This window comes from Equus asinus, unplaced genomic scaffold (genome assembly GCF_041296235.1).
Source record: "Equus asinus isolate D_3611 breed Donkey unplaced genomic scaffold, EquAss-T2T_v2 contig_1, whole genome shotgun sequence".
NCBI classification, from domain to species: Eukaryota; Metazoa; Chordata; class Mammalia; order Perissodactyla; family Equidae; genus Equus; species Equus asinus.
In genome coordinates, this window is record NW_027224738.1 from 48742 (window position 1) to 74875 (window position 26134).

Genomic DNA, 26134 nt, shown 5'->3' on the forward strand with positions numbered 1-26134 from the left:
GAATGGAGCTTGGAGCACCATGGACAGTACAGACAGTCGTGCTAGCATGTTTAGTTGGCAATAATTATTCTACTGCAGAGATCTGGAAGAGTAGGAACCAGAGATAAATCTAAAACCTAATTTGCAGCTATGAAGGTTACAGGAACAGATTCTGTCTCCAAAAAATATGTGGTTCTCCCACTTTTTTCCCCAATGAGTTGAGGTTACTCACTAAAAGACTTCATGATACTATTATTCATTTTCTGACCATTTTTTACATTTTTTTGTGTTACAAGTATAATATTTGATTCCATTATTGAAATAATGTACAATGTGTAATTGAAAAAGTAAATGATTAGACATTATATATGAATGGAGTTATAGCTGAAGCCTTGTTTATTTCTTTCCATCCAAGCAGGACCAACAGAACATCAAAGAGGTATTAAAATATGAAAAAATGTTGCTATGTGATGGAAAACAGCACCTTACAGAAAGCCTGAGAGAAAAGTGCTTTAGGATAAAAGTAAGTGCCCCTGTTCAAATTACAAATAAATATTGGGGCCCTTCCAAAGGCCTGAGGAGTCACAGGCACCTCTATGGAATGAATAGATAATGCTCAGTATTCTTCTAAACTTCATAATCTAGTACAGATATGTGTGTGCATACATGCATACATACACAAACAAAACAGTGGGGTTTGGGGCCGGCCCTGGGGCCAAGTGGTTAAGTTTCTGCTCCCGCTTCGGCAGCCCAGGGTTTCCCCAGTTCAGATCCTGGGCACAGACATGGCACCGCTTGTCAGGCCACGCTGAGGCAGCATCCCACATAGCACAACCAGAGGTACTCACAACTAGAATATACAATTATGTACTGGGGAGGCTTTGGGGAGAAGAAGAAAAAAGATTGGCAACAGATGTTAGCTCAGGTGCCAATCTTTGAAAAAAAACAGTAGGGTTTATGATTTTGAGGCTTCACTGGAAAGGTGGTATTTCAGCAGATACCTGAAAGGAGTCAATGGTTGAGACATACAGGTATCTGGTGGAGAGCAGAACAGGCAGGGAGAACAGCAAGGACAGAGCTCCTGAGCAGAAGCTGCCTAGTGGGCTCCAGCAACATCAACAAGGGGGAAAGCTAATGAGAAACGAGGTCAGAGTTAACAGGAGGAAGCAGGCTGTGGGGCTTTTAAAAGACTTTGGGTTTTACTCTGAACGAGATGTGGATCCACTGGAGAGTTTTGACCACAAGAGAGACATGGTCTGACTTACATTTTAAAGGGATAGCTCTGATTGTTGTGTTGAAAATTAAGTGATAGCAGGAAGACTATTTGAAAGACTAATTTCAGTAATCATGCGAAGATGGTGATGGCTTGGCCCAGAGAGGTAGTAGTGGAAGCAGTGAGAAGTGTGTGGATTCTGAACATGTAGTGAGGGTAAAGCCAACAGGATTTACTGTCACCCCTATTAGAACACAAGATCCCTAAAGACTTCTGTGTGTTGTTTATGGCTGCATCACTTAGCACAGTCCTGACAGAAGTCAGCCTTCAATATGTATTTATTAAAAGTACAAATGAATGACTAGACAGTGCTGCTCCAACCATAAGGTGATTCCTCCTAAGACCAAAGGCAAGAATCCCCTCTCCAACATCCCAGATTAATGAACATCTATCTAGGTTTTCCTTAAATTATTAAAAGGAGAGCTCATTATTGTCAGAAGCCCCTTACTCTATTGTTTAGCACCCTGAACTAAATATGTTAATACCCGATTGAATGTAAAGTGTTCTTCCACCTGTGCCCTGACCAGCTTGTCACCTGTCTGGTCTCTAGAAAGTTGAGCTGCTGGGCCTGGGCCTAATGGGTGTCTGCCATACACAAGGCACTAGACTGGGTGCTTTACCTCATGAGACAGAGTTTATTGTTCCATTTATAAACAAAGAAATTGAGGCCCAGGAGGAAGTTTAGTCATTGCCCAAGGTCACACAGCTGGTAAATTGGTAAAATTAGGATTTGAAACCAAGTCTAAGTTTAAAACTTGGGTATAGAAGCATTTCTACAAATGTAATTTTATTTCCTTTAATTTATAGTGTCTGTATGTATTTTATAGGTTATATTTAGATATTATCTAACATTTTACTTAATTCCCTAGAAAACTTTGTGGAAATTATTGTAGTCTTCATTTTGTAGTTGGGAGAATGGCTCAAGGATTTCCCCAGTCAGGAAGTGACAGGGCTAGAACCTGAACTCTAACTCTGATAAAAGGTGAGAAATCTCAGATTCTAGGCAGATAATAGAACGTAGGTCATGTGATTTGTTGTCACTCGTTTTGATGCTGGCTCAGTGAGCTGAGGAGTCGAAAGAAACATTTCTTGGACTCTCAAGGTCTGGCAGTAGTGCTCTTTTATTCAGGAAGTAGCATGGAGTAGCATGGGGACAGGACCTATGGGCAGTGAAGAGCTGCAAACATGGGTTGAGGGTAGGGCTAAATTTATAAGGCATAAGTATGTGAGTTGCTTCTTTACAAGACAAAGGAAAAATTAGGTAAAAAAAGTATCAGTGCAGGTGGAGTCTGGTTATCAGGTGGTCTTATAACTTTGGGTAAGAATCAGATTGAATGAGGTCAGGATGTCCCATGCTTCTGTGAGGATGATATAGATTGGTATGTAGGCCAGGAAGCCTTGGGCTTTTCTCCCTGAGGCATCCTTGATCCTCATCAGTTTTATCTGCTCACTCACACCACCTATTGTCAACAGAAGCTAGCATTCAGCCTTGACCTACAATACATACTAGATTGAATTCATGCAAATTTCTCTTCCAACTTTGTAAATGTTCATTCAAATCATGGATGTTTAGAAGACTAAAAGAAAATGTATCAAAATGATAACAATGGTTGTTTCTGGTTTTCTTTGTTATAGCTGTTTTATAGAGGATTAGAATTGGCCACCCCAAGATATATCTCTTTGGCATGAAGATTATTTTGGGCTGGTTACTTTCAAAAACTGCAGACATGAGAGAAACTCTGAAAAGTAGAAGTTACCCTTTGTAAGAGACATTTCCATTTGTAAGGGAAATCTCCATCTGTAAAGATGTCTCCCTCTCTGTACCAGGAAGAAGGGGGATGACCTTACCTCTAGAAACTCTTATCAATGCGGAAGGCAAGGACTTAAATCTGCATAATAACCTTACTCTTGTTTACTGTACTTGTCTGGTAACCTCCCATACTGACTCCCCCTACCCACAACATCCTCCTTTGTCTTTAGCTGAAGATGATATTTAAGGTGAGAGCTTCTGCCATTTTGGTGAGTTGCTCAGTTTTCCTGGGTCTCTCCCATGTATACATGTTATAAAGCTTTGTTTAATTTTCTCCTGTTATTCTGTCTCATGTGAATTTAATTCGCTGTCCAGCCAGAAGGACCTAGAGCGTGTAGAGGAAATATCTTCCTCCCCTACAGTTTAAACTTCTTAAATTTCCACAATGATTATAATTATTTCTATAATCCAAAATCGACAATAACATTTTCTCTTTGTTTTTTATACACAAAAGTCTCAATTTATTTCTGCCCTATAGAAAGTGTTAAAGCATAAATTTTGTTACAATTCCAGAGCTAGGACTACTTATTGTTAAAGTAGAATGAATTATTAAATTGAATGAATTCTCACTGCCTTTAGGAGCTTCTGAAGAGATACACAGAGATGGATAGTCATTATGAGTGCTTAAATGGACTCTGCCTTGACTTGGAGAGGGAAATTGAAACCCAAAGAGAGCTTTCAATTAGAGTAAAAGCAAACCTCTCACTTCCACATCCACAAACCAGACAGATTCAGAAACTTCTCACTGCCAACCAGAGATGTTCCATGGAGTTCCACAGAGTCATGAAGAAACTCAAGGTACCACCTGTTTTAGTAATATCTTTGTAAATATTGCCATTAATTTCAGTTACAAACCAGTATATTTAAGTCCTGCTTTGGGAGTTGGTGTATTTGCTAATTAGTACATTTGCTACTGAATTAAAGATGGCATGGGTCTGAGAATAGCATGTGCAGGATCCTCAGTGCATCTAGGACCTGCTCATTCAACAAAACCTGAGCTCTGCCTTTGGCCTTAACAATGTGTCAGGGTGCTGGGGAGACAGAGATGAGCAACCGCTAAATCTCTCCTAGTCCAGTGGGTGAGGCAGACATTTGAACAGGTGAGAAGTGCAGTAGTGGACAATGTCCTGGAGAACAAGTTGAAGACAAGACTGGACTGGAAGCTGGGCTCAAGCAGTAAAGCTTAGAGTTCATTTTAGAGATGAGGAGGGGTCACTGGACAGTTATTTTAAGTGGTGGCAGTAATGTGATCGGGTTGCCATTGTAGAGACTTCACTACAGACAAAGAAGAAATGAGTCTGCAGGGGATGATAAGCCTGGTGGCAGAGAGAAGAGACAAGAGGCAGTTACAATTGTCCTGATGAGATGTGATGGGTGACAGTACTATGGGGGAAGGATTCATAGGGATGGAAAGGATGAAAGAAGTTAAAGAAATATTTGGCAGTTTACAATAGTAGGTCCATGTGCTTGACAGTGGAGGGAGGGGAGGGAAGTTCAGACTGAGCCGCAGGATTTGGGCTTAGCCGGGTTTGTGGATAGTGGTGCCATTAACTGATAGAAAGAAAAAACGAAAGGGAGAAGGCAGGTGAGGCAGGAGGAGAGATCTGGTGTTTAATTTGAGATGTTTTGAGATAGAAATACCTATAATGGAACATCCAGGAAGAGAAACCAAGTAGGCTTTTAGTTGTGAATCTGAGGTTTGTCAGGAGAAAAATCAGGACCACAGATAAAGATGTGGGATCCATCAGCATTTGGTGATAGATAGTACAACAGGTGTGAATGAGGCCACCCAGAAGCATAATAGAGTGAAGATAAAAGAGAACTCTGGAAAAGATCAGTTCTCAAGAGGCAGTAGCAGAAAAGAGAGCAACACATGAGTTTGAGGTTGGAAAAGTCAGAGAGATAAGAGAGAACTGAGCAAAAGTGCCATTGGTCAAGTCAGTGGAGGAGAGTGTGTCCAAGATGAAGTGGTCAAGAGTGGCAGATGCTTCAGACAGCCAGAACATGAATGAAGAGATCCCCTCAATTGTTGACAATAGAGCTTACTGGTGACCTTTGTCAGAGCAGTTTTAGTTGAGTGGTTAGGAAAGAGGCCAGATTGTAAATTGTTAAGGAATGGTGGAAGTTGAGGAAGTAGGAAGCGGTATCTTCCCTACCTAGGTAGATTGCCCCTCAGGCTCTAATAGTCTTCAAAAGCCTAACAATCAGATATCCAGAACTTATTCATGAGGTCCATAGAACCAGGGCATTCAAATTCTTGTCCCCTTTAAGCCACACTTGACAGGTAAGTCCTGAGGCAGGGCACACTCACGTTGGCCACCCAGCTGACATAGGCAGGAGAGGATGTTGAAATGAATCTCACTGGGAAAACTGCGTGATATAATTAACCAAAAGGAGGCAATAGAAAAAGGTGGGTTTATAGGGAAAGGCATCATGTTACATTGTAAACATATTGAATCTGAGGTAACTGTAGGACATCCCTGAGGTAGCTCCAGAAGGAAGTCAGAAATAAGAAACTAGAGGTCTGGAAGTCACTCTCCGAAGACGCTGAGAGTAGAAACTTGGGAATAGAGAGAGGTTCTTCCCTTCTTCCTCACTCCTCAGAGGATAGAGACAAACAAGACAAGCCGCCCCACCTCTTAGTCTTGAGAGTTTAGAACTTCCTCTAAACGTGATAAAAGTTTCATTTCCCAATTTGTTTCATGTTTTCCTGCAAGTATGTGTTAAGCCATGTTACAAAGATAAAGGAAGAACAACATGAATCCATCAGTAAACTTGAAATGGTTTTTATTGATGAAGTGGAAAAGCAAAATGAACTGCTAAGTAAAATGCAGCATCTTCAACAAGATGATGATGTACCATCCAGAGAATTAGGGGACCTCCAGTTGAGCCAGAAAATGGATCTACATATTGAGGTATGATTTATTTAAAATGGATTTAATTAGATTTTAAGTCTTTTTATCAAATAGAAAGGTACCTCTTCATGTGCTTAGAGTCATTTTCATTTATGAAATTAAAAACAGCTTGCAGAGGGGCCAGCCTGGTGGCGTAGCAAGTGGGTTCCTGTGCTCTGCTTTGGCAGCCTGGGGTTCGCTGATTCAGATCCTAGGCGTGGACCTGGCACTGCTCGTCAGGCCATGCTGTGGCAGTGTCCCACAGAGAAGAACCAGAAGGACCTAGAACTAGGATATACAACTATGTACTACTGGGGCTTTGGGGAGAGAAAAAATAGGTTGCAGGATGACAGCTGGCCAGATGTAAAGAGTGCCAAGTCATAGACTAGCCTCCTTTCAGAACTACACAGATATAGAAAAGTAGACTTAATATCAGCAAGTAGGATTTCTTGGAAGGCCAGAATAAGTTTCCAAATGCCTTCTAAAACTTCCTAGATCTGTGACTGGGAGTCACAGACATTTGTATTGTAGCAACCCCACATGGAGTGTCCTGCTCTCACCCAGCAGTGTGAGGCCCCTGCAGTTCCCAGTATGCATGCAAGGCCTGCTGTATGCACAGAAAAGCTGCATCCAGAAGCACTTCAGACACTGTCACAGATTCATTGTTTCGAACAGGTTTTAAAAATGCCAAAAGGCAGAATTTGTAGATGTGCCTCTGTTACATAGCCTATACTGCCAAAATTTTATTATTTAAATTAGAATTATATTTCTAATATAATGAGGATAAATTAGAATTATGTTTACTTCAAAATATTAGAAGTGAAAGTTCAGTAAGGTTATTTTCCCCTTTTTATGATATTTGTCTGATATTTAGATAAAAACTTTCCTAAGATTCAGGAGATTCAATGCTTATTTTTCACACAGGAAATTCTCAAAGATTTTTCGGAATGTGACTTCCACAGCGTAAAGATGGAATTTCAACAAGTACTGAGTAATAGGAAAGAAATGACCCAGTTTTTGGAAGAGTGGTTGAATACTCATTTTGATATAGAAAAGCTTAAAAATGGCATCCAGAAAGAAAATGATAGGATTTGTGAAGTGAATATCTTTTATAATAAAAAGATAATTGTAAGTAGTACTTTTTTTGTGCTCATTCTTTTTTTTTGTTTGCTTTAACTTTTCTGCCTCATTCTTAAAAAGACTTAGAGCAACTTAATTTTAAGTATATTTTCTTTCATTTATTTGTATATGCTTCTTTATTTTTTTATTTGAAAAAGAGTGACTGTAAATGTGTTCTTCCTCTAACACATTTTGCTTCCTTAAGGTAATTAAATATATCAACTTGTAAAGAAGATAATAAAATGTTGCAGTATAACAATCCATTTCCACTGGTGAAACCTCAAATCTTGCCATTTTCCTCTGTCCTTTCTCGCTTCCGTAGGACCCGAGCCTTTTCCCCCAAGTATCCTCAAACAAGGTGAGATGCTAGCCTGTTTCAGGGCTGTGGGCAGCACCTGTGGTCAAGCCAAAGACAGCTCTAGTCCACTAATTAGTGAGGCCTTGTGCTTCTCACCTCGGTGCTGTTGCTATCATACGTGCTGATCCTTCAACTGTGAGGTTCAAACATGTGGTTTGTATCATTGTTCCCAAGGTGACCAGCCCTTGTGGACAGATTCATATGAACCAAGATTGCTTGAGATCAGTTTTATTAATTTGTTTTACTTTCCACTGATGAGAAGATTCATTCGGCTTTCTGAAGTAATCTCTACCTCATACACCTGGTAAAATTGTCATTAATCAGAAAGTTGCTTGTTATATAGGCAGTTGGAGCAAAGGGAGCTAGATTAATATTATAGCTCCTAAGATTGGTTTTATATTTCATTTGTTTGGGTAGTTCTTTCCTGACACTTTAATTTCATCTGGAAACTATACTTAAATCACATTGAAATGTAGATAACATTTTTAAAAAAGGTTTTCCTGTGGATAGTGAATCCCATTTGTCGAATACCCCAAGCTAGCAAAACAGTAAATGAGCTTTTAAAATAAAAAAAAATGGTCCACAATCAATGAAGAAAAGCATAAAACCAGTGTTTGGGATAAGATAATTTCCATATAATTCAGTGTTTTTCTCATAATATTGAGGGCTCACTTGTGGTTAGAAAGTAGAGATTTCTGCTCTGTGGATCAGCATGGATATGTGGCTTCTTCCACCATCTGAGCATAGCAATTGATAACTTGGTGTGGTGTGGGGTCAGTAGTCCAGAACCAAGGAGAGTCCAGGGTGCCAGCAAGAACACAACTAATTTAGGATCCGCATCTCACAGAACTACCATAAAGCCACAAAGAAAGATACAGGTAAGGCCAAGAAGGCATTCATGATGAGAGCAAAAAGTACATCCCATAGGAATAGGAAGTAAAAAGATGATAGAAGCAATTTCAGAGTGAGTCAGCCTTTGATGTAACGAGGGTATGGATTGGCTGTTACTCCCTGCACGGAAATAGAAGATTTTCAGATTACGAAAAGTCAGTAAATTTTTTTCCTTATAAACACTGAGGTTTGAAATGAAAGAGGAAAATAGATTGTTATTAAGTTTACTGGGTATGCTCTGCTATTAGATGTCAGTTAATGTTTATATATGACATTATATATGTCATAACATACATAATGATTTTAACCTGACCAGTTCTTCAGATTCCTCTTCATATGTCAGTGCTGATCTAATAGAATGAGATTATCATCTTGCAGATCAATATGAATCCTCTCTAGTCCTTATTCTTCTTTTATTCTCATAATCAATATCCAGCATCTTCTGAAATGTCAGGAACTGGTGCAAGCCACAAAGAATGTTCACATTCTTTTAAAGTACTATTCTAGAATGTTCTGAATAATGAATTTCAACATATGCCTTGTCCTAGAACTCTAGTATTTTCCATAGTGGTTTTTTTAATACGTAATTCATTTTAGAAGCTATAGTGTTGTCTTTACTACTCAATAGGCTATAATGAATGAATCAACAGAGTTTGAGGAAAGAAATGTGACCATCACCAAAGAATGGGAACATGACCTGAAATCAGTGAAAGAGAAAAATGAAAAACTGTTGAAAAACTATCAAACTTTGAAGATCTCTCGAACATCTGGTGCCCTTGTTAATCCTACTACACAAGGCGATAAGAATCTTCATGTCACATCAAGAGCTACACAACTAACCACAGAGGTATGAGATTTCTTATAAGATGTTTTTCAATTTGCAGCTTCATTGTAGAGTTAAAGATGTATCATATGTAACATTTCAGAGCAAAATCACAGTATTGAAGGTATTAGGGAACATGCATGATGGACTTGTTTTTTAAATATAGTTCTATTGGGGCGCTCACTCAACTAATTATAAAGCTACATGTTACATAAGATCTTACCTTTGAATTATAAAATAGAAGTAACTCATGCCTTAATTTGATTAATAGGTATGTATACCACTTAAGGTGTTATTACCATACATTATAAGTTTTCTAAATCATGTGACTTTCTATTAAATTATAATCTATGTCTATAGTACCAAACTAGTTTAGAGAGAAAGAGCAATTTAGCTTTTCTCTAATTATCATCAGTGTCTTTAATATTGGTTAATGTGATCAAAACGAAAATGGAAGAGGCTAAAAGTATAATAAATTTCTTATACAGATTAACCTGTGCCCAAGAATCAGTACATTATTTGAATAATCCAATAACTGTATTAACTGCCCTTACTTGGGAATCTGTACAGCAAACACGCTGTTTTATTTTGTTAGCACACACGTCTTAGTGGGGAACCCGAGTGAATTACAACTTAGCATTTTTACCAAAATAAATATTTATAATAAAACATCAACTGCCAGTTTAATAATTATTACTAGTGGAAACTAGAAGATCACTAATATAGAGTTTATTGATTTGCTGATCACTACAGACCTCAGTCAGCTGTAGAGGTAAAAATAGTGGAAATATGAAACCCATCTTCCAAAGCAATAAGATAAACAAGCACAAGGAAATCCCATTTTCAATGACCCCAGGAAATACCCCATCAGATAATAAATCGTATGTTATTAGTTTGATAATTAGGCCAAATCAGAGTAGCACAGAGCAGGTCAGTGATGTGGAGGTAGAGCAGTGGGGCAGGCAGAGAGTTGGGCAGTCCACCCAAACAAGTAGGAGAATTCAGTGCATGACAGTAGGAGCAGTCAACTCAGGGGGGAAAGATAGTCTGCTTAATGTTTGAATCAGAACAACCAACTAGCCATCTTAGAAGAATAAGTCTGGACTCCTACCTCATTCATTAAACAAAAGTAAATTCCAGGTGGACCAAAAAGAAACGTTTTCCAGGAAAACCTGCATGTGTGTATATGTGAACAGTCTTATATTATGAACAAATTAAGATATTTTTGTACTTATAAAAAACTGGAAATAACCTAAATGTTCATTAGTAGGTGACAGGTTAACTAGTTTATAGTACCTCCATGAAATAGGATATATTTACCCATGAAAACAAAAATGCGAGAGATCTATGTGTTGATAATGAAAAGATCTGGAAAATATATTATCAAGTGAAAATAAAATTTTTAATTTTTTAAAAAGCAGGAGGCCAGCCCCATGGCATAGTGGTTAAGTTTGCATGCTCTACTTCGGCGGCCCAGTTCATGGTTCAGATCCCAGGCACGGACCTACACCACTCATTGGCAGCCATGATGTGGCAGCAATCCACATATAAAATGGAGGAAGATTGACATAGATATTAGCTCAGGGCTAATCTTCCTCAAGCAAAAAAAGAGGAAGTTAGCTCAGGGCTCATCTTCCTCAGCAATAAAAACCCACAAAAAACCAGAAGTATATATTTATTGTTGTTATGTGCTGTAGAGTCAGCTCTGATTCCTGGCAACTCTATGAATGAGTGATGTCCAATATCCTGTCCTCAAGAGCCCTACTCAGCTCCTGTAGACTCACGCCTATGGCTTCCTTTCTGGAATTACGCCATCTCGTATTTCGTCTTCCTCTTTTCCTGCTGCCTTTTACTTTTCATCATGTCCCCAAGGTAGGATAGTCTCAGTTTTACAATTTTTGCCTCCAGAGATAGGTCAGGCTTAATTTGCTCTTGGACCCACTTGTTCATTTTTCTGGCAGTCCAGGGTATCTGTAGAGCTCTCCTCCAACACCATATCTCAAATGAGTCCATTTTTTCCTGTCAGCCTTCTTCACTGTCCAGCTTTCGCACCCACACATAGTAATTGGGAATGCGAGGGTGTCGATAATCTTGGCCTTGGTCTCTAATGATACTCCCTTACTGTTGATGATCTTTCCTGATTCTTCCATCGCTGCCCTTCTGAGTCACAGTCTTCTCTTGATTTCTTGGCTGCGGTCTCCATTTAAACTGATGACTGAACCAAGGGAAACAAAACCTTTAACAATTTCAGTGTCTTCATGGTCTACATTAAAGTTGTATAGTTCTTCTGTAGTCATATCTGTCTTCTTCATGTTCGAATGCAGTCCTGCTTTGGCTCTTTCTTCTTTCACGCTATTCTGTGTGAACTTTCTTCTTACACACTATTGTGTGTGTGACTTACTGTTTTTGTAAACTGTATATTCACATGCGTAGATACATATAGAAAATTTCTAGAAGGATACACTTGAAAGAGTTTAGTAGTCGTCGCTTTAGAGTCAGTGGGGGTTCTGAGATGGGGGAACTTAATCTTAATTATATGCCTTTGGATTTTTCCACATACTTGTATTTTTCAGCATAAAAACTAGGTAATAAAAATAAAGGGAAAGATATGTTACATGTATTCCTCTAAAGTGTCAATTAACAAATATACTTTCTGTAAGTAGTGTTAATTTAAAATGTAAGTGCCTATTTAATATGCTTAGCACCATGCTAACTAGTAAATAAAATAAGTACTAACCTTATATAAAATCTGGGCCTCTTTTAGTCCTAAATGATCAGCTTCTAAATGAAAAAAATAATACATGTATAAATTGAGTGACATTTGGAGTCTCCATCTATCCTATGTTGATGCAATCTGAAAGATTAATACCTATATATGATCTTTGTTTCATATAAACTGTGATTCTGTCTTCAAGGCACACCTTATATATGTGTGTTTTTTTTAATAGAAGATTCAAGAGCTGGAAACTTCACTACGTGAAGCTAAAGAAACCGCCATGCAAAAGGAAGACAAGATTATAAAGATGCAGAAAGAGCTTGAGATGACTAATGATATAATAGCAAAACTTCAATCACAAGTTAATGAATCAAATAAATGCCTTGAAAAAACAAAAGAAATGATCCAAGTACTTCAGGTAACTTAAAACTCATTTTATAAATAAAGGCATAATTTTATAAATTATGCATAATAAATATAAATAAATGCATACGTTTATTTTCATGCCAAATAATGATTGTTTTCATCTTCCTGTAAAAATTATTTTTAAAAAACATAAATATTCTTGACAGTTTAAAATATATCTTATTTTTTTAATTTTTTTTAATTTTTTTACTTTTCAAAGTAAGGAAATTTTTTATTTTCACTTTAATTTCTGAATGCCAAAAATGTAGAGGATGTATGTTTGTATATCTCTAGTAGTATATTGCAACATTTTTTCATAAATATGTTTTTTTTAAATTTTTCATTATTGCAGTAACATTGGATTATAACATTATATAACTTTCAGGTGTACATCATAATATATTTCGAATTCTGTGTAGATTACATCATGTTCACCCCACATAGACCAATTATCCATCACCACACGTGTGTCTAATCACCCCTTTTGCCCTTCCCCCTCCTCCCTTCCCTTCTGGTAACCACCAATCCAGTCTCTCTTGCTCTGTGTTTGTTTGTCATTTTTATCTTCTACTTATGAGTGAGATCATATGGTATTTGACTTTCTCCCTCTGACTTATTTCACTTAGCATAATACCCTCAAGGTCCATCTATGTTGTCACAAATGGCCAGATTTCATCATTTCTTATGGCTGAGTAGTATTCCATTGTGTATATATACCACATCTTCCATTCGTCCCTTGATGGGCACCTAGGTTGTTTACAAGCCTTGGCTATTGTGAATAATGATGTGATGAACATAGGGGTGCATATATCTTTTATGCCTTTGTGTTTTCAAGTTCTTTGGATAAATACCCAGCAATGGGATAGCTGGATCATATGGTAGATCTATTCTTAATTTTCTGAGGCGTCTCCATACTGTTTTCCATAGTGGCTTCACCACTTTGCACTCCCACCAGCAATGTTTGAGGGTTCCTTTCTTTCCACATCCTCTCCAACACTTGTTGTTTCCTGTCTTGTTAATTATAGCCATTCTGACCAGAGTGAGGTGATATCTCCTTGTAGTTTTGATTTGCATTTCCCTGATAGCTAATGATGTTGAACATCTTTTCATGAGCCTGTTGGCCACCCATATATCTTCTTTGCAGAAATCTCTGTTCAGATCTTTTGCCCACTTTTTAATTGAGTTGTTGGTTTTTTTCTTGTTGAGACTTTCTTTTTATTTTTCAAAAAAATATGCTTCTTATCTAAATATTTAATACTCTGTTAGATAAGTACATTTTAAAATTATATTTTTTTCTACTTAATCCCCTGTTATTGAGTCCCACCTGGTAGCCTATGGGCTTAATCTAACCTGTTTTCTCTAGAAAGAGCAGAGTTGAAATGTTTTTGAGCTTGAATGCCGTTACACAAGTCGCACCCTCCTTCATCACAGCCTTCCTTCCTCGTCTGAGCCACAGCTACTTCTCACTCTTCTGCTACTTGGGTCGGATCCTAATAGGCATTTTGTTCACTGTTCCTGCTCCAGTGTCTCTTCTCTTCATTCCAAAATTAGAAACAAGCCAAGAATGCCTACTCTTTTCATTATTTAACATTGTTCTAAAAATTCTGGTTCTTTCAATGAGACATGAAACAGAGAGGCAAGAGAAAATAATCTTAATTTTGTTTTTAGAAATTGTTAGTATAGCTAAAAACCAAGAAAATCAACTGTAAAGCTTTAAAATCTTTGAGAGTAATTTTTTAATACTTCAAATAACTAAATGATCACATTTTTATTCATTCAACAAGTATTTGTTGAATACCTACTATGTGTTGGTCATTGTTCTAGATGCCATGTGTACTGCAATGGAAAAAAAATAAAGCCTCCTTGAAGAGGCTTACATTCTGCTTCATGAAGTCAGAAAATAAACAAGTATATATGTTTGTTAAACGGTGAGAAGTGCAATGGAAAAATATTAAGCCAGACAGAGGTATATAGGTGCAGGGTGAGAGTGGGTGTGAGTAGGAGTGTGATTTTGTAAGGGGAGTTGAGGAGAGCCGCACAATTAAGATGACGAAGTGATGGTGTGAGCTGTCTGGTAGGGAAGGGCCTTCTAGGCAAAAGAAGTAGCAAATGCGAAGGCCGCAACACAGAAGTAGTTGAGATGTATTCAAGGAAACAGCAAGAAAGCCAGCGTCTCCTGAGCAGCGTGGGCAAGGATAGAAGGGGAAATAGGTGAGAAGTAGCAGAGAGCCAAATCATAAAGCATCTTGAAAGCTATTTGTAAGCACTTTGGGTTTTATTCTGGATGAGATGGGAAGTCATCAGAGGATTTTGGCAAAATGATATAGTCTGACTTAAATTTTTAAAGGCTGCCCTTTGAAAATAGAATCCAGGAAGGCGTGTTTGTTAGTGACGTGCCAGCTCCTACAACAAAGGGAACCACAAAATGCAATGGCTCAAACAAAACAGAAGCTTATTTCACACGTAAAAGTGTGGGTTCCAGCTTGGCAAGTGGCTCCTTTCCACATGGTCATTCAGAGGCCCCCGTTTCTCCCATCTTGTTTCTCCAGCACTTCCTTGGTGCTGTTTTCATCTGCATGGTTAAAGCCCAGTTGTAAGCTGTCCGTGCTCAGGCTCACAGAAAAGGGACAAGATGGAGAAGCTAAAAATTGTCTTAAAATCTGTACTCATAAAGGCTCTGGCCCAGAAGTGGCACATGTCTCTTCCTCTCATATTTCTTTTTTTTTGCAAAATATTTAGATTCAATTTATCAAAGAGAAAGCCAAACACGTACCTCTCGTATTTCTTGGAGTCAGAGATGATTCCAAAGTTTTTGGCCTGAGCAGCCAAGAAGATAGAGTTGCTACATACGGAAATGGGAAAGACTGCCAGAAGAGGAAGTTTGAAACCAGGAAAGTTCAGTTTTGGACATGCTGAATTGGAAATGCCCACTGGGGACACCCAAGTTGAGATATGACTTAGGCAATTGAATATCTGAGTCTGAGCAAGATATAGGCGAGAGGTTTAAGTTTGGGGAATCATCAGCATATAAAAATCATGAGACTGGACGAGGGCATAAGCATAATGGAGAGGAGATGTGGAGTAACCAAATGATACTGAGATGGAGCAGCCAGTGAGTGAAAAAGAAAAGGGGGTCTGGGCAACAGAGTGGTTCCAGTTTCTTCATATAAGTGAAGCTAGTGTTTCAAGAAAGAGGGAGTAAGCGACAAATTTCTCCACACTCAGTATAGATTGGTACAGGTGTCTATGGAGAGAGGAATATCTTTCCTGCATACTAAAAGTAACCATTTAGATAATATAATAGAGTATGCCATTGTACAGCATCCATGAGGAAAGAAAGCAAAGTATAGGGTATCCATAAAATCTTTATACAGTTTGAATTTTTAAGAATCTGTTTCTGTATTTTATATAAATATTCTATAAAATGCAACAGTATATTTAACTCGAGATTTGGCATAGTAAAATGCAAAGATATTAACTTTTAACCTATTCACCACTATTTTAATTCACCTGGATATAGCTGTCCAATATAATGTAGGGTTTATTAAGTGAATATAGAAGAAAGTAATTTGAACAAATGACTCATTAACAGTTTTGTTTAAATCTTGATACATTTCCTCTGTTGTATCTTTACAAATTATTTATATCAAGTAGCAGTAAATTTGTTAAAAATTCAAAGTGTGCTAGTACTTTAGGGACATCCTGCACAGTGGGGAAAAAAAGATCTTATTTATAACTGGCACAAAATATAAAATGCTCAAGTGACTAACCTTAACAAAAAATGAGGCAACATATATGAAAAGAACAACAAAACTCTAAAAGGAAATATAGGAGAGCATGTGGTTTAAAATAAGAAATATGCCATTTCCTAGGTTGTAACCTAAATACTGTACAACCATCAGTTTTTCCCAAATTAATTTCTAAAGTTAATGTAATTCAAATCAGAATCTCAAAGGAATTCTTTTTCTGGTAGAGCAAAGAAAGTTTCTCAGCAGACTCCATCTAAAATAGGATGAGCAGGTGCTGTTCACTGAGAACACAGGCGCTCAGACTCCTCAGGCGGCTAGAGGATGTTTAAGGCTGTCAGCGCTTCTGAGTGCAGCTTGGGCACACGTCGTGTGTTTGAAATAAGGAATTCTCACTGTCTTTCATTTCTAAGAGAGTATTTCCAATTTCAATTTCTTTTACTCAAGAATTGTTTTAAAACTGTTATATATGACTAATTTATTTCATTATATTGTGGCAAAAAAATTACTGCAATTTCTCCATTTTTAGAATATATTGAAATTTTCTTTTAGGTGTCATAAATGAATAAATATTTTTAGAGTTCTTTGAACTTTTAAATCAAAATGTATACGAATAGATCAATGGAACAAAATAGAGAGCCCAGAAATATATACACACAAATATAGTCAGTTCATCTTTGACAAAAGAGCAAAGGCAATTCAATGGAAAAGGGTAGTCTTATCAACTAGCGGTGCTGAACAACTGGGCACCTTTCACAAAAATTAACTCAATTGATTGTAACCTAAATCTAAAACACAAAACTAGAAAATGCCTAGAAGATAACGTAGGAGAAAATCGAGGTGACCTTGGGTTTGGCATTGACATTTTTTTACATACAACACCAAAAGCATAATCTATGAAGGAAAAAAATTGATAAACTGGACTTCATTTAAATTAAAAATGTTTGCCCTATGAAAGACAAGCCACAGACTGGAAGAAAATCTTTGCAAAACACATATCTTTCAAGAACTGTTATCCAAAATATACAAAGAACTCTTAAAACTCAATAATTAGAAAGCAAACAGCCTGATTTAAAAATAGGCAATGGATCTGAACAGACACTTCACCAGAGAAGATACACACATGGCAAATAAGCATATGAAAAGATGCTCCACATCATATGTCATTAGAAAATTGCAAATTAAAAAACAATGAGATACCACTGTACATCCACTGTATCTCAAAATATAATGGCCAAAATCCGGAACACTGACTACACTAAATGCTGGCAAGGAGTGGGGCCAGGAGCTCTTGCTCACTGCTGGTGGGAATGCAAGTGGTACAGTAGCCACTTTAGAAGAGAGTTTGGCAGTTTCTTACAAAACTGACACCACTCCAGCCAGTCATATGCTCAAGGAGTCCCTGATATCAGCATCTGGTCCAGAAAGCCAGGGTATTTTACTGGTGCCATGACTGAGCAAATACTGGGCTCCTCCCAGAATGGGCTTATCTGACCTAGTCAGCAACCCTCTTAAGCTGAGCATCTCAGCTTTGGAAGCTTGCATCTTTTTAGTCTTTGCTAACTACGTGTGTGTGCAAATGTTTTTATAGGCACTGGGGGTAACGCCTAGAGGAATGAAGAGCTCTCTGGGTCCCTATTTAGATGGGTTTATTTTTGTATTCAATATATAATAGTAATCCATAGTATGGCTGTGGTAACAGCAATAAAAGAAATGAATGATTTATTCAGCAATAATAAGAAATGAGCCATCAAGCCACAAAAGACATGGAGGAACCTTAAATGCACATTGCTAATTTTAAAAAGCCCATCTAAAAACACTGCATACTGTATGACATTCTGGAAGAGGCAAAACTAGGCGAACAGGAAAAGATCAATGATTACTAAGGGTTCTGGGGGAGGGTGGAGGGATGGATAAGTGGAGCACAGGAGATTTTTAGGGCAGTGAAACTATTCTGCATGATACAGTGATGATGAACACGTGTCATACATTTGTCAAAACCCATGGACTATACAATGCAAACAATAGACTCTAATGTAAACTGTGAACGTCAGTTAATAATGTATCGATATTGGCTCATCATTTGTAACAATCATACCACACTAAGATGCTAATAATAGGAGAAACTAGGGGAGGACACGGGTATTACCGGGACTCTATGTACTCTGCTCAATTTGTCTATAAACCTAAAATTGCTCTAAAAAATTAAACCTATTTATTAAAAAAGATTTTTGTATATGTTTGTATGTATATATGACTGATTTTTTTTCTGAGTCGAAGTAGATGTATGGCTAGATTGAACCAACCTTGAGTACAGAATATCCCCAATAATGTTATATAATATTTTGTGCCTTGAATTCAGTTCTACTTTGATATTTATATTACTGTTCATCTCTTGTCTTATTTTCCTGATTTACCTTTATCTACCCATTTCATTCGTTTCAACTTTTCTGTTTCATTTTGTTTAAGTATATTGTTTTTTAATTGGGAAAAATATTTGTTTTAAGAAATAGAAGTCATAGGTTTTCTAATTACACATTAGCTTCCAATAGCTTCACATGTACTTCACATCAAATATCTATTTGTTACTCATTTTAGGGTTAAAATTTGTGCCTTTCCTCCTTTTCATATGTTTGGAGTTTGCTGTTTTAAAATGTTCCTACTATATTAGGTAGTTAACAAGTCTTTGAAACTGCTCTAAAATTACTTTATTTCTCTTTTCTCTAAAACCTTTAGGACAAAGTTGCTTTAGGAGCTAAGCCCTATAAAGAAGAAATTGAAGAGCTCAAAACAAAGCTGGTGAAAACAGACCTAGAGAAGATGAGAAATGCCAAGGAGTTTGAAAAGGAGTATGTCTTTGTCTTAATTGAATATGACTTTAGTAGCTTAAATTTCCTTTCTAAACTGTATAAATTTAAAATATATTAAGATATTGTTATTGCTTTTTATAAAATAAATACAAACATCTACAGATTTTAAAGTTATTAAATTCTCATTATGTATGCAAAGGTTTTGAAAACAAGCACAATTCTGATCAATTACTGACATACTATGTCTTTGGATACTTCTTGTTCAATCATATAGGAACAGCTTAAAAATGGCCTTTTTTGTTTGAAAGTGAATATTAAGAACGTGTGTGTGTTTTTAGCAGTTTGTCTAAGGTTTCCGTTGGTTCTCTTAATTTCATTTGTTCTTCCTATTGTATTTTTGTGTAAGGTTTTATTTCCTTTTAAATTGTAGTACTTAGTGCCCAAGAGCATATTCCCTTTTTATTGATTTATTTATGTATAGTACCATATACAATAGCATGCCTAAAGTTCTTTGTGGTATAGCATAATGAAAAGAACATTAAACAGAGAGTCAAGGAAACTGAATTAGAAATATAATGTTGCCACTTATTAATATGTCACCTCTGACTCCTCACACTTTTTATTCTTCCTGTAAATGTTTAATAAATGTTTAATGATGATATCTAATTTTGCCCAAAAAGTCGCACTCTGAATCTTCATGCATTCTAACCAGCCTTCTATTGATAGGACTGTTGGTTTTAGTGGAGCATCATTAAAAAGGCAATTTTAGTGGCCAGCCCAGTGGCACGGTGGTTAAGTTTGCACATTCCGCTTCGGTGGCCCAGGGTTCACCATCCTAGGTGTGGACCTACACATCACCTGTCAAGCCATGCTGTGGTAGGCATCCCACATATAAAGTAGAGGAAGATGGGCACCGATGTTAGCTCAGGGCCAGTCCTCCTCAGCAAAAAGAGGATTGGTGGCAGATGTTAGCTCAGGGCTAGCTAATCTTCCTCAAAAGAAAAAAATTTTTTTAAATAAATGCAAAGCAATTTTATATAGAATAGAATCAGCAGATACTTTCAGTCTCTAAGAAAGGCAGAAAGTCTCATAATTTAGCATTGCCAATTAACACTCAAGCAAATAATTAACAGAATGTCTTTTTCTCCTGGGTGCAATGAGCAGACTGTGACCTCTGACTGTGTCACCTCAGATCAGAGCTGCAGTCGAGTGTGCTTTCCTTACAGTGTATACAGAAGGTGCTTTTGGTTTTACGCTTTGGTAATTGTTGTACCTTCAAGAGGTTTCTAGGACCTCATGATAACAACCCAATTATTTGTTTTATGGTGCCCCTGAATGTAATTTTGCTCAATATCCAGTTAATGATACCTATTGGGCTTTCAGAAATTTTAAAAGAATTGGTTTCTCAATGTTAAAAAAAAATTGCCCCTGCAGCCAAACAGAACACTTCCAATTTGATGGTGTTATTTATGGCTATAAAGTGCATGATACCAGGGGGTATCGTGAGGGCTTACCTACTGCTGCTTATGCATATCATATCAATGTGATGTATCTTATCAGAAAATTCTTGACAGCAGTTCTGTTTATTCTTCCATTAAAAATTAGTTGCTGGCCTTTTACATATTTCTGTTGTTATTCTTAATAGAATTACTTGTACAAAAGCCACTGTAGAACATCAAAAAGAAGTTATAAGGCTATTGAGAGAAAATCTTAGACGAAATCAGCAGGCCCAAGATACTTCAAGTAAGTAGAAAATGCTGATATTTCCAGATCTTTTTCCATCTTACTTCTCAGTATACTTACACATTTTGAAGACTGCTACTATATATATGACAGTCAAGAATAAACCTGTTAATCACTAATTTATAAAGAACTATTTTTAAAATGAATTCATTGAGATCATATTTATCCTGTGATACCTCCTTAAGTTTCCTGTAATCTCAACTATTTATCCATTATAGATTCTTAAAAACTATGAATGTAACCTGTGCGCTATCAGATCTTTACATATCAGTGAAGATACCTTCAGTAGTATACAAGAATGACTTACCTGTCAAGGTAGACGTACCCTTCCCAATAAAACACAAGCATATCTTAATAGATTTTAACCATGTGCACTGTAAAAACATAGTCAGTATACAGTAAATATTATCCTACTTGTTGTTGGTACTGAAAATACAGACTTGATGCTTACTGGCAAACTCTTTGAAACTTATCTTAGATACAGTTTTCAAATCTAATCATCAAATTTCTGCATATACATTCCTCAAACTGTATCTTTTCCCATATTTCTGTCTCTTATGTTTCATTTGAAAAGAGAGAATGCTGAACAGTACTTGGGGCAGCTTTGTGTAGTGGGTCCAGCATCGAAATAACGTCACGAACAGTTCTCTAAGCTGACTGCCCTCACTTAACAGCCTGTGAAATCATGAGGAGAACGCCTGACCTTCTAGATTGGATATAGACTTGTAAGGATCAGGCTAAAAGTTGTGTGTGAAAGCACACTGAAAATTCTAAATGTCAGGCAAATGCAAGATGATGTTTGTGTGTATTATTGTCCACGCATTGTCTGGTGCTTGTTTAGTTTGAACTGCCCTAGTGTCCATTGCAGGATAATTGCAGCTCCTACCTGGAAAACTTCAAGGGGTAAAAATAGAACTTTTGTTGTTAGAGAAGGGTCAGGATGATTCCTTCTAATTTGTGACTTTCAGGTACGTGTTATACCTGAATTCAGAATAATTCAAAAGGAAATGGACATTGAGTGTCTTCCCCACACTCATCTTGCCCCTCCCTTGTAAACAGTCAGTGACCCAGTGAATCATTCCACTTTCTAAGCACCTCACACTTTTATGCAATTTTACCTAAAATTTACAAAACAGTTCTTTACATTACTTGTACACATATGGTGTAAAATACTGAATAGTATATTCTTTAATAGCAGTCTAAGGTTTATTTAGTTAACAAATACGTGTTGAGTATTGGGAGCACATTGACTGCCTTGGGGTGGACCCCACACACGCTGTGTGGTGGAAGCAGCCCTCCAGGGGACCCCACTGGCGTCGAGAGTAGACAGTGAAGGGCAGCTCCGACTGCTGCCGTCACCGTGAGTGATCCTAGCAGGTGGTGGTGGTGGAGGTAGTGGGTGGAGAGAAGCAGGGGTTCCACAGATACTTAGAATCCATGATGGAATTGGCATAGGAGGTGAGGGAAGAGGAGGAAGTCAAGGATGACGTTCAGGGAGATGGTGCTGAGATGTTTTGTTTTTTATAGTGATTTATTGAACTTACTAATGTTTCCTTTATTGTGAACTTTGGAGATAATTAAAATTATCACCTGCCTGTGTGTTTGCCTCCCACAGTGATATCAGAACATACTGATTCTCAGCCTTCAAGGAAACCCTTAACCTGTGGGGGTGGCAGCGGCATTGTACAAAGCACAAGAGCTCTTATTTTGAAAAGTGAATATATACGGCTAGAAAAGGAAATTTCTAAGTTAAAGCAGCAAAATGAACAGTTAACAAAGCAATGGAATGAACTGTTAAGGTAAGATCTGCTTACCTGATACAGGAATTATGCTTATGGTGGTACGTGTGGGAGAGGATGATGCCTACACATGCATATATATTTTTTGCAGTGGGCAACCCCTCACACATATAGGGGAAGTAATTTTTAGAGCTCATGTAATGTGTCTTTTTTAAAAGGAATGAGAATATGGTAGCACCATTCCAGAGGTTTGCTATCCATCAACTGACCTTTTTTTTTTCCTGAGGAAGATTCCCCTGAGCTAACATGCCAATCTTCCTCTATTTTTAGTATGTGGGCTGCCAGCACAGCATGGCCACTAACAGAGTGATGTGGGTCCACACTCGAAAACCAAACCCAGGCTGCCAAAGTGGAGTGCCCGGAACTTAACCACTAGGCCACAGGGCTGGCCCATCAACTGATTTTAGCTAAGCCTGTTTTTAACTAAGCCAAGAACCAAAAAGTAAACCAAGATCTTTGAGGGGAGCTTAAATATGCCACAAATATGCCCAAGTCAGTGAGGCTTTACTCAAAGGAGAATCCCTGAGGTCCATTATTGTAGCCCATTAACCTTTATAAACAGTTGTAAAAAATTTAATTAATTGGCTTCTACCAAAGATTAGAATCTTGTGCTAATCTTTACTAATGATGCAATAGAAGAAAAATAGGCATTAAATAAATATGCAAATAGCTACTGTTCTGTGTGAGGCTATTAAACAACAAAAAAAGCAAACAGGACATTATGAAAGGGTCCAACAGAGGGATCAGACCTTATCTAGATGTGGGGAGGGGCGGTGATCAAGAAACTAATATGTAAGAGTAGATCTGAAAATGAGTAGCAGTTAGGCATGATGACAGTAGAGATGGCTAAGCCTTCTAGGCTGAGGGAACAGCATGTGCACAGGCTTTGAGTCAAAGAGGAAAGTGGAACAGAAAGACATGCAGTGTGGCCAGAGCATACAGAATGAGGCAGAGTAAGTGCAAGATGCGATGCCAGAGGCCACTGGTCCAGATTACACATTGCAGGTCATTCTGAGGCAGCTGGGGTGGTCTCCTAAATGTAACGGGAGGATTACCACCACTGGAGGATTTTAAGCTGGGGCCTAATGAGCTCATACGGCGTCTCTAGCTGCTAGAGCAGAATGGGGGGGAACCCAAAAGTGTGAGGTTGTATCAACACACTTGGCTGACTGATCAAAGAAAGGAGAGCAGGGCCTAGGATTGCTTCCCAGGCTTCTCTGAAGGAGTGAATAAATGCAGGCAGCATTTCCTGTGGGAAGCAACACTATAAGTAATCCAGAAAAGCACAGTGTAATATATCTTTTAAAATAACAAAGGTACATTAAAGATTCATCCATCCAGAAGACTAACTTATCAAATTATTGCCACAGAGCATCAGTAGATAAACCATGCTGGACGACATCACTGATTCATTTGAAACCTAATATCATACTTTTCAAGATTCTGTGATCACGGAGATTTAGTACAATTTTTCAATTTATATTGACCTCATTTCATTTTCTGAACTGTGGAAATAATCCAAACTTAGGAAGCATTAGGTTGAAATTAAAATGTAAATATGATAAAATGGTAAATTATATGTCACATATATTTTACCACAATTAAGAAAAAAAATTTTATGTAAATATGAATATATTTCTGGAATTGAGCAGTCTTACAGTCTCTTTTATTTTTCCCCACATTTAAGCAATAATCATCATCTTTCCAATGAGGTCAAAATGTGGAAGGAGAGAACTCTTAAAAGAGAAGCTCACAAAGAAGTGACTTGTGAGAATTCTCCAAAGTCTCCTAAAGTGACCGGACCAGCTTCTCAAGAGAGACAGCATACGCCTTCTCAATGCAAGGAACAGAATTTACAAGATCCTGTGCCAAAGGACTCACCGAAATCTTGGTTTTTTGATGGCCGATCAAAGTCTTTCCCAGCACCTCACCCAGTTCGCTATTTTGATAACTCAAGTCTAGGCCTCCGCCCAGGTGGGTAAATATACTGGTTACTTGGGGATCGGGGATAACGGTTGGAACTCATTTGTCACCTGTGGCCCCAAAGGGCAAGTTTAGACAAGAGAAGATGTCATGGAGAAGCTGCACTGCAGAGATGTCATTTGCTGTCTCTGTGAGAAGTTTCTCCAAAGCACAGCACTGAATTGAAATCACTTTTTACCCCGAGGGAAGTCTTATTCTGCCTCCTGAACCTTCAACTTTTCCCTCAGATAGACAAGCAGCTCTCGAGGACACAGAGAGACACCATCCTACAAACATAACTACTTTTACTGCAAAAGACCTTCTTATCAATTCAATGGGCCAGTATTTCCAGTAGCATTATATTCATTTTACACAAGCCAGATCATAGACTTATATCATTTACATATTCATTCAATGAACAGAAATTTTTGGTCTCCACCTATGTGTCACATATTGCACCCTGATGGTACATTGATAACCAAACCAGATATGGCCCCTGCCTTCCTGGAGTTCACAGTCTAGTGGGTATAGACGGTGATCAAGTAGTCAAAAAAGGTACAGTTCTAGAGTTCAAAAGCCTATGAGTTTTTAATAGGTTGTTTTAGGAACATAAGGAAGTCTTCCTTGAAGAAGGGGACTGAGATCTAACAGGTTAAGGTGAGTTAGCTTAACAAAGAGGGGAGGGGAAGGCGATTCAGGCAGAGGGAACAGGGTCGGCCCAGCTGGGAGAGACCGTAACCAGGGGAAGGGTTGGAAAACCACGTGTGGCCAGAGCGCAGTGCACACAGGTTCCTCTGGGTGAAGTCGGTGAAGCCAGAGAGAGAAGAGCCAGATGCGCAGGACTTTGTGGGTTGTGGAGAGGAATTTTTACTTCATCCTGGGAGCATGCTAGAGGAAGCCGTTGAAAGATGTTAAAGAACAGCAGGAGAACATAATGGGTTATCAATTTGAAAACATTACCTCAGCTGTAAGGTAAACTGTATATAAGCTGTATGTTGTGTTGCAACCAAACGTGTTTTTTAATAAGATGACTTTTGCTTTCTATTTTTTTCTCAGAAGAACAAACTGCTGGAGCAGAGAGTGTGGATCCTCAGCCAGGCCCTTGGCACGCCTCCTCAGGACAAGCTGTGCCCGAGTGCAAGACTCAGTAAACTCTGCTGTCACTTTTCTAGGGGCCTAGTGTTCCTTATTTAGAAATGACTGTATTTGTTACTTTATTTTTCTATCCCTGGCAATGATGTCACAGTCCAACTTAATTTCAATTCAGTTTGCACTTTGCCATTAGAAATTGAGGCATTCCAGTCATTTAGAATGGTGATAGACTGCCTTCTTCCTGAATGTGGTAATACTTTAGAAGTTGAATTGTTTTATTTATTTATATATTTTGTGAAGAATAAAGTTATTGAAGGAAATTTCCAGTCTTTCCGTGTATACATAAAATGTATACATTTTCATTAATCTCGTAATCCACATGTGACTTAGATAATACATAAATTAAAGCATCATTTAATTAACAAAATTCCTAAACCTGGGCTCCCCGCAACACATAAAGCATCTATGGATGGGCTTCACACAATCTGTAAAACCTCTGAAATTTTATCTTTTGTGTGTGGATTCAGTTTTCTAGGATACTAGGGTCCCTACTTTCTTATAACATACTCTCTGAGAGGTCTGTTACTCTATAAGAGGTTAAGAACTGTGGTTTTAGAGAGTATCTGATAGTACTTTTATATCATATGACTTTGAAAAACCATATAAAACAGCAAGTTGCATAAGGTTTAGAACAGAGTTAGTGATTTCAAGGCA

The 26134-nt window shown here is 37.8% G+C and overlaps 1 protein-coding gene across 1 annotated transcript in view; it reads left to right on the top strand.

Moving 5' to 3' along the window:
* LOC139042863 (centromere-associated protein E-like) overlaps window positions 1-25740 on the top strand; it is a 37374-nt gene extending 11634 nt beyond the window's left edge. The window contains exons 4-14 of the mRNA XM_070503429.1: window positions 395-502; window positions 3642-3860; window positions 5780-5977; window positions 6881-7084; window positions 8953-9171; window positions 12096-12281; window positions 18751-18863; window positions 20470-20567; window positions 22183-22366; window positions 24054-24340; window positions 25385-25740. Of these exons, the coding sequence (XP_070359530.1) occupies window positions 395-502; window positions 3642-3860; window positions 5780-5977; window positions 6881-7084; window positions 8953-9171; window positions 12096-12281; window positions 18751-18863; window positions 20470-20567; window positions 22183-22366; window positions 24054-24340; window positions 25385-25479 (1911 nt within the window). The 3' untranslated portion in view covers window positions 25480-25740. The remainder of the gene's footprint in view (window positions 1-394; window positions 503-3641; window positions 3861-5779; window positions 5978-6880; window positions 7085-8952; window positions 9172-12095; window positions 12282-18750; window positions 18864-20469; window positions 20568-22182; window positions 22367-24053; window positions 24341-25384) is intronic.
* Window positions 25741-26134: the final 394 nt, after the last annotated feature.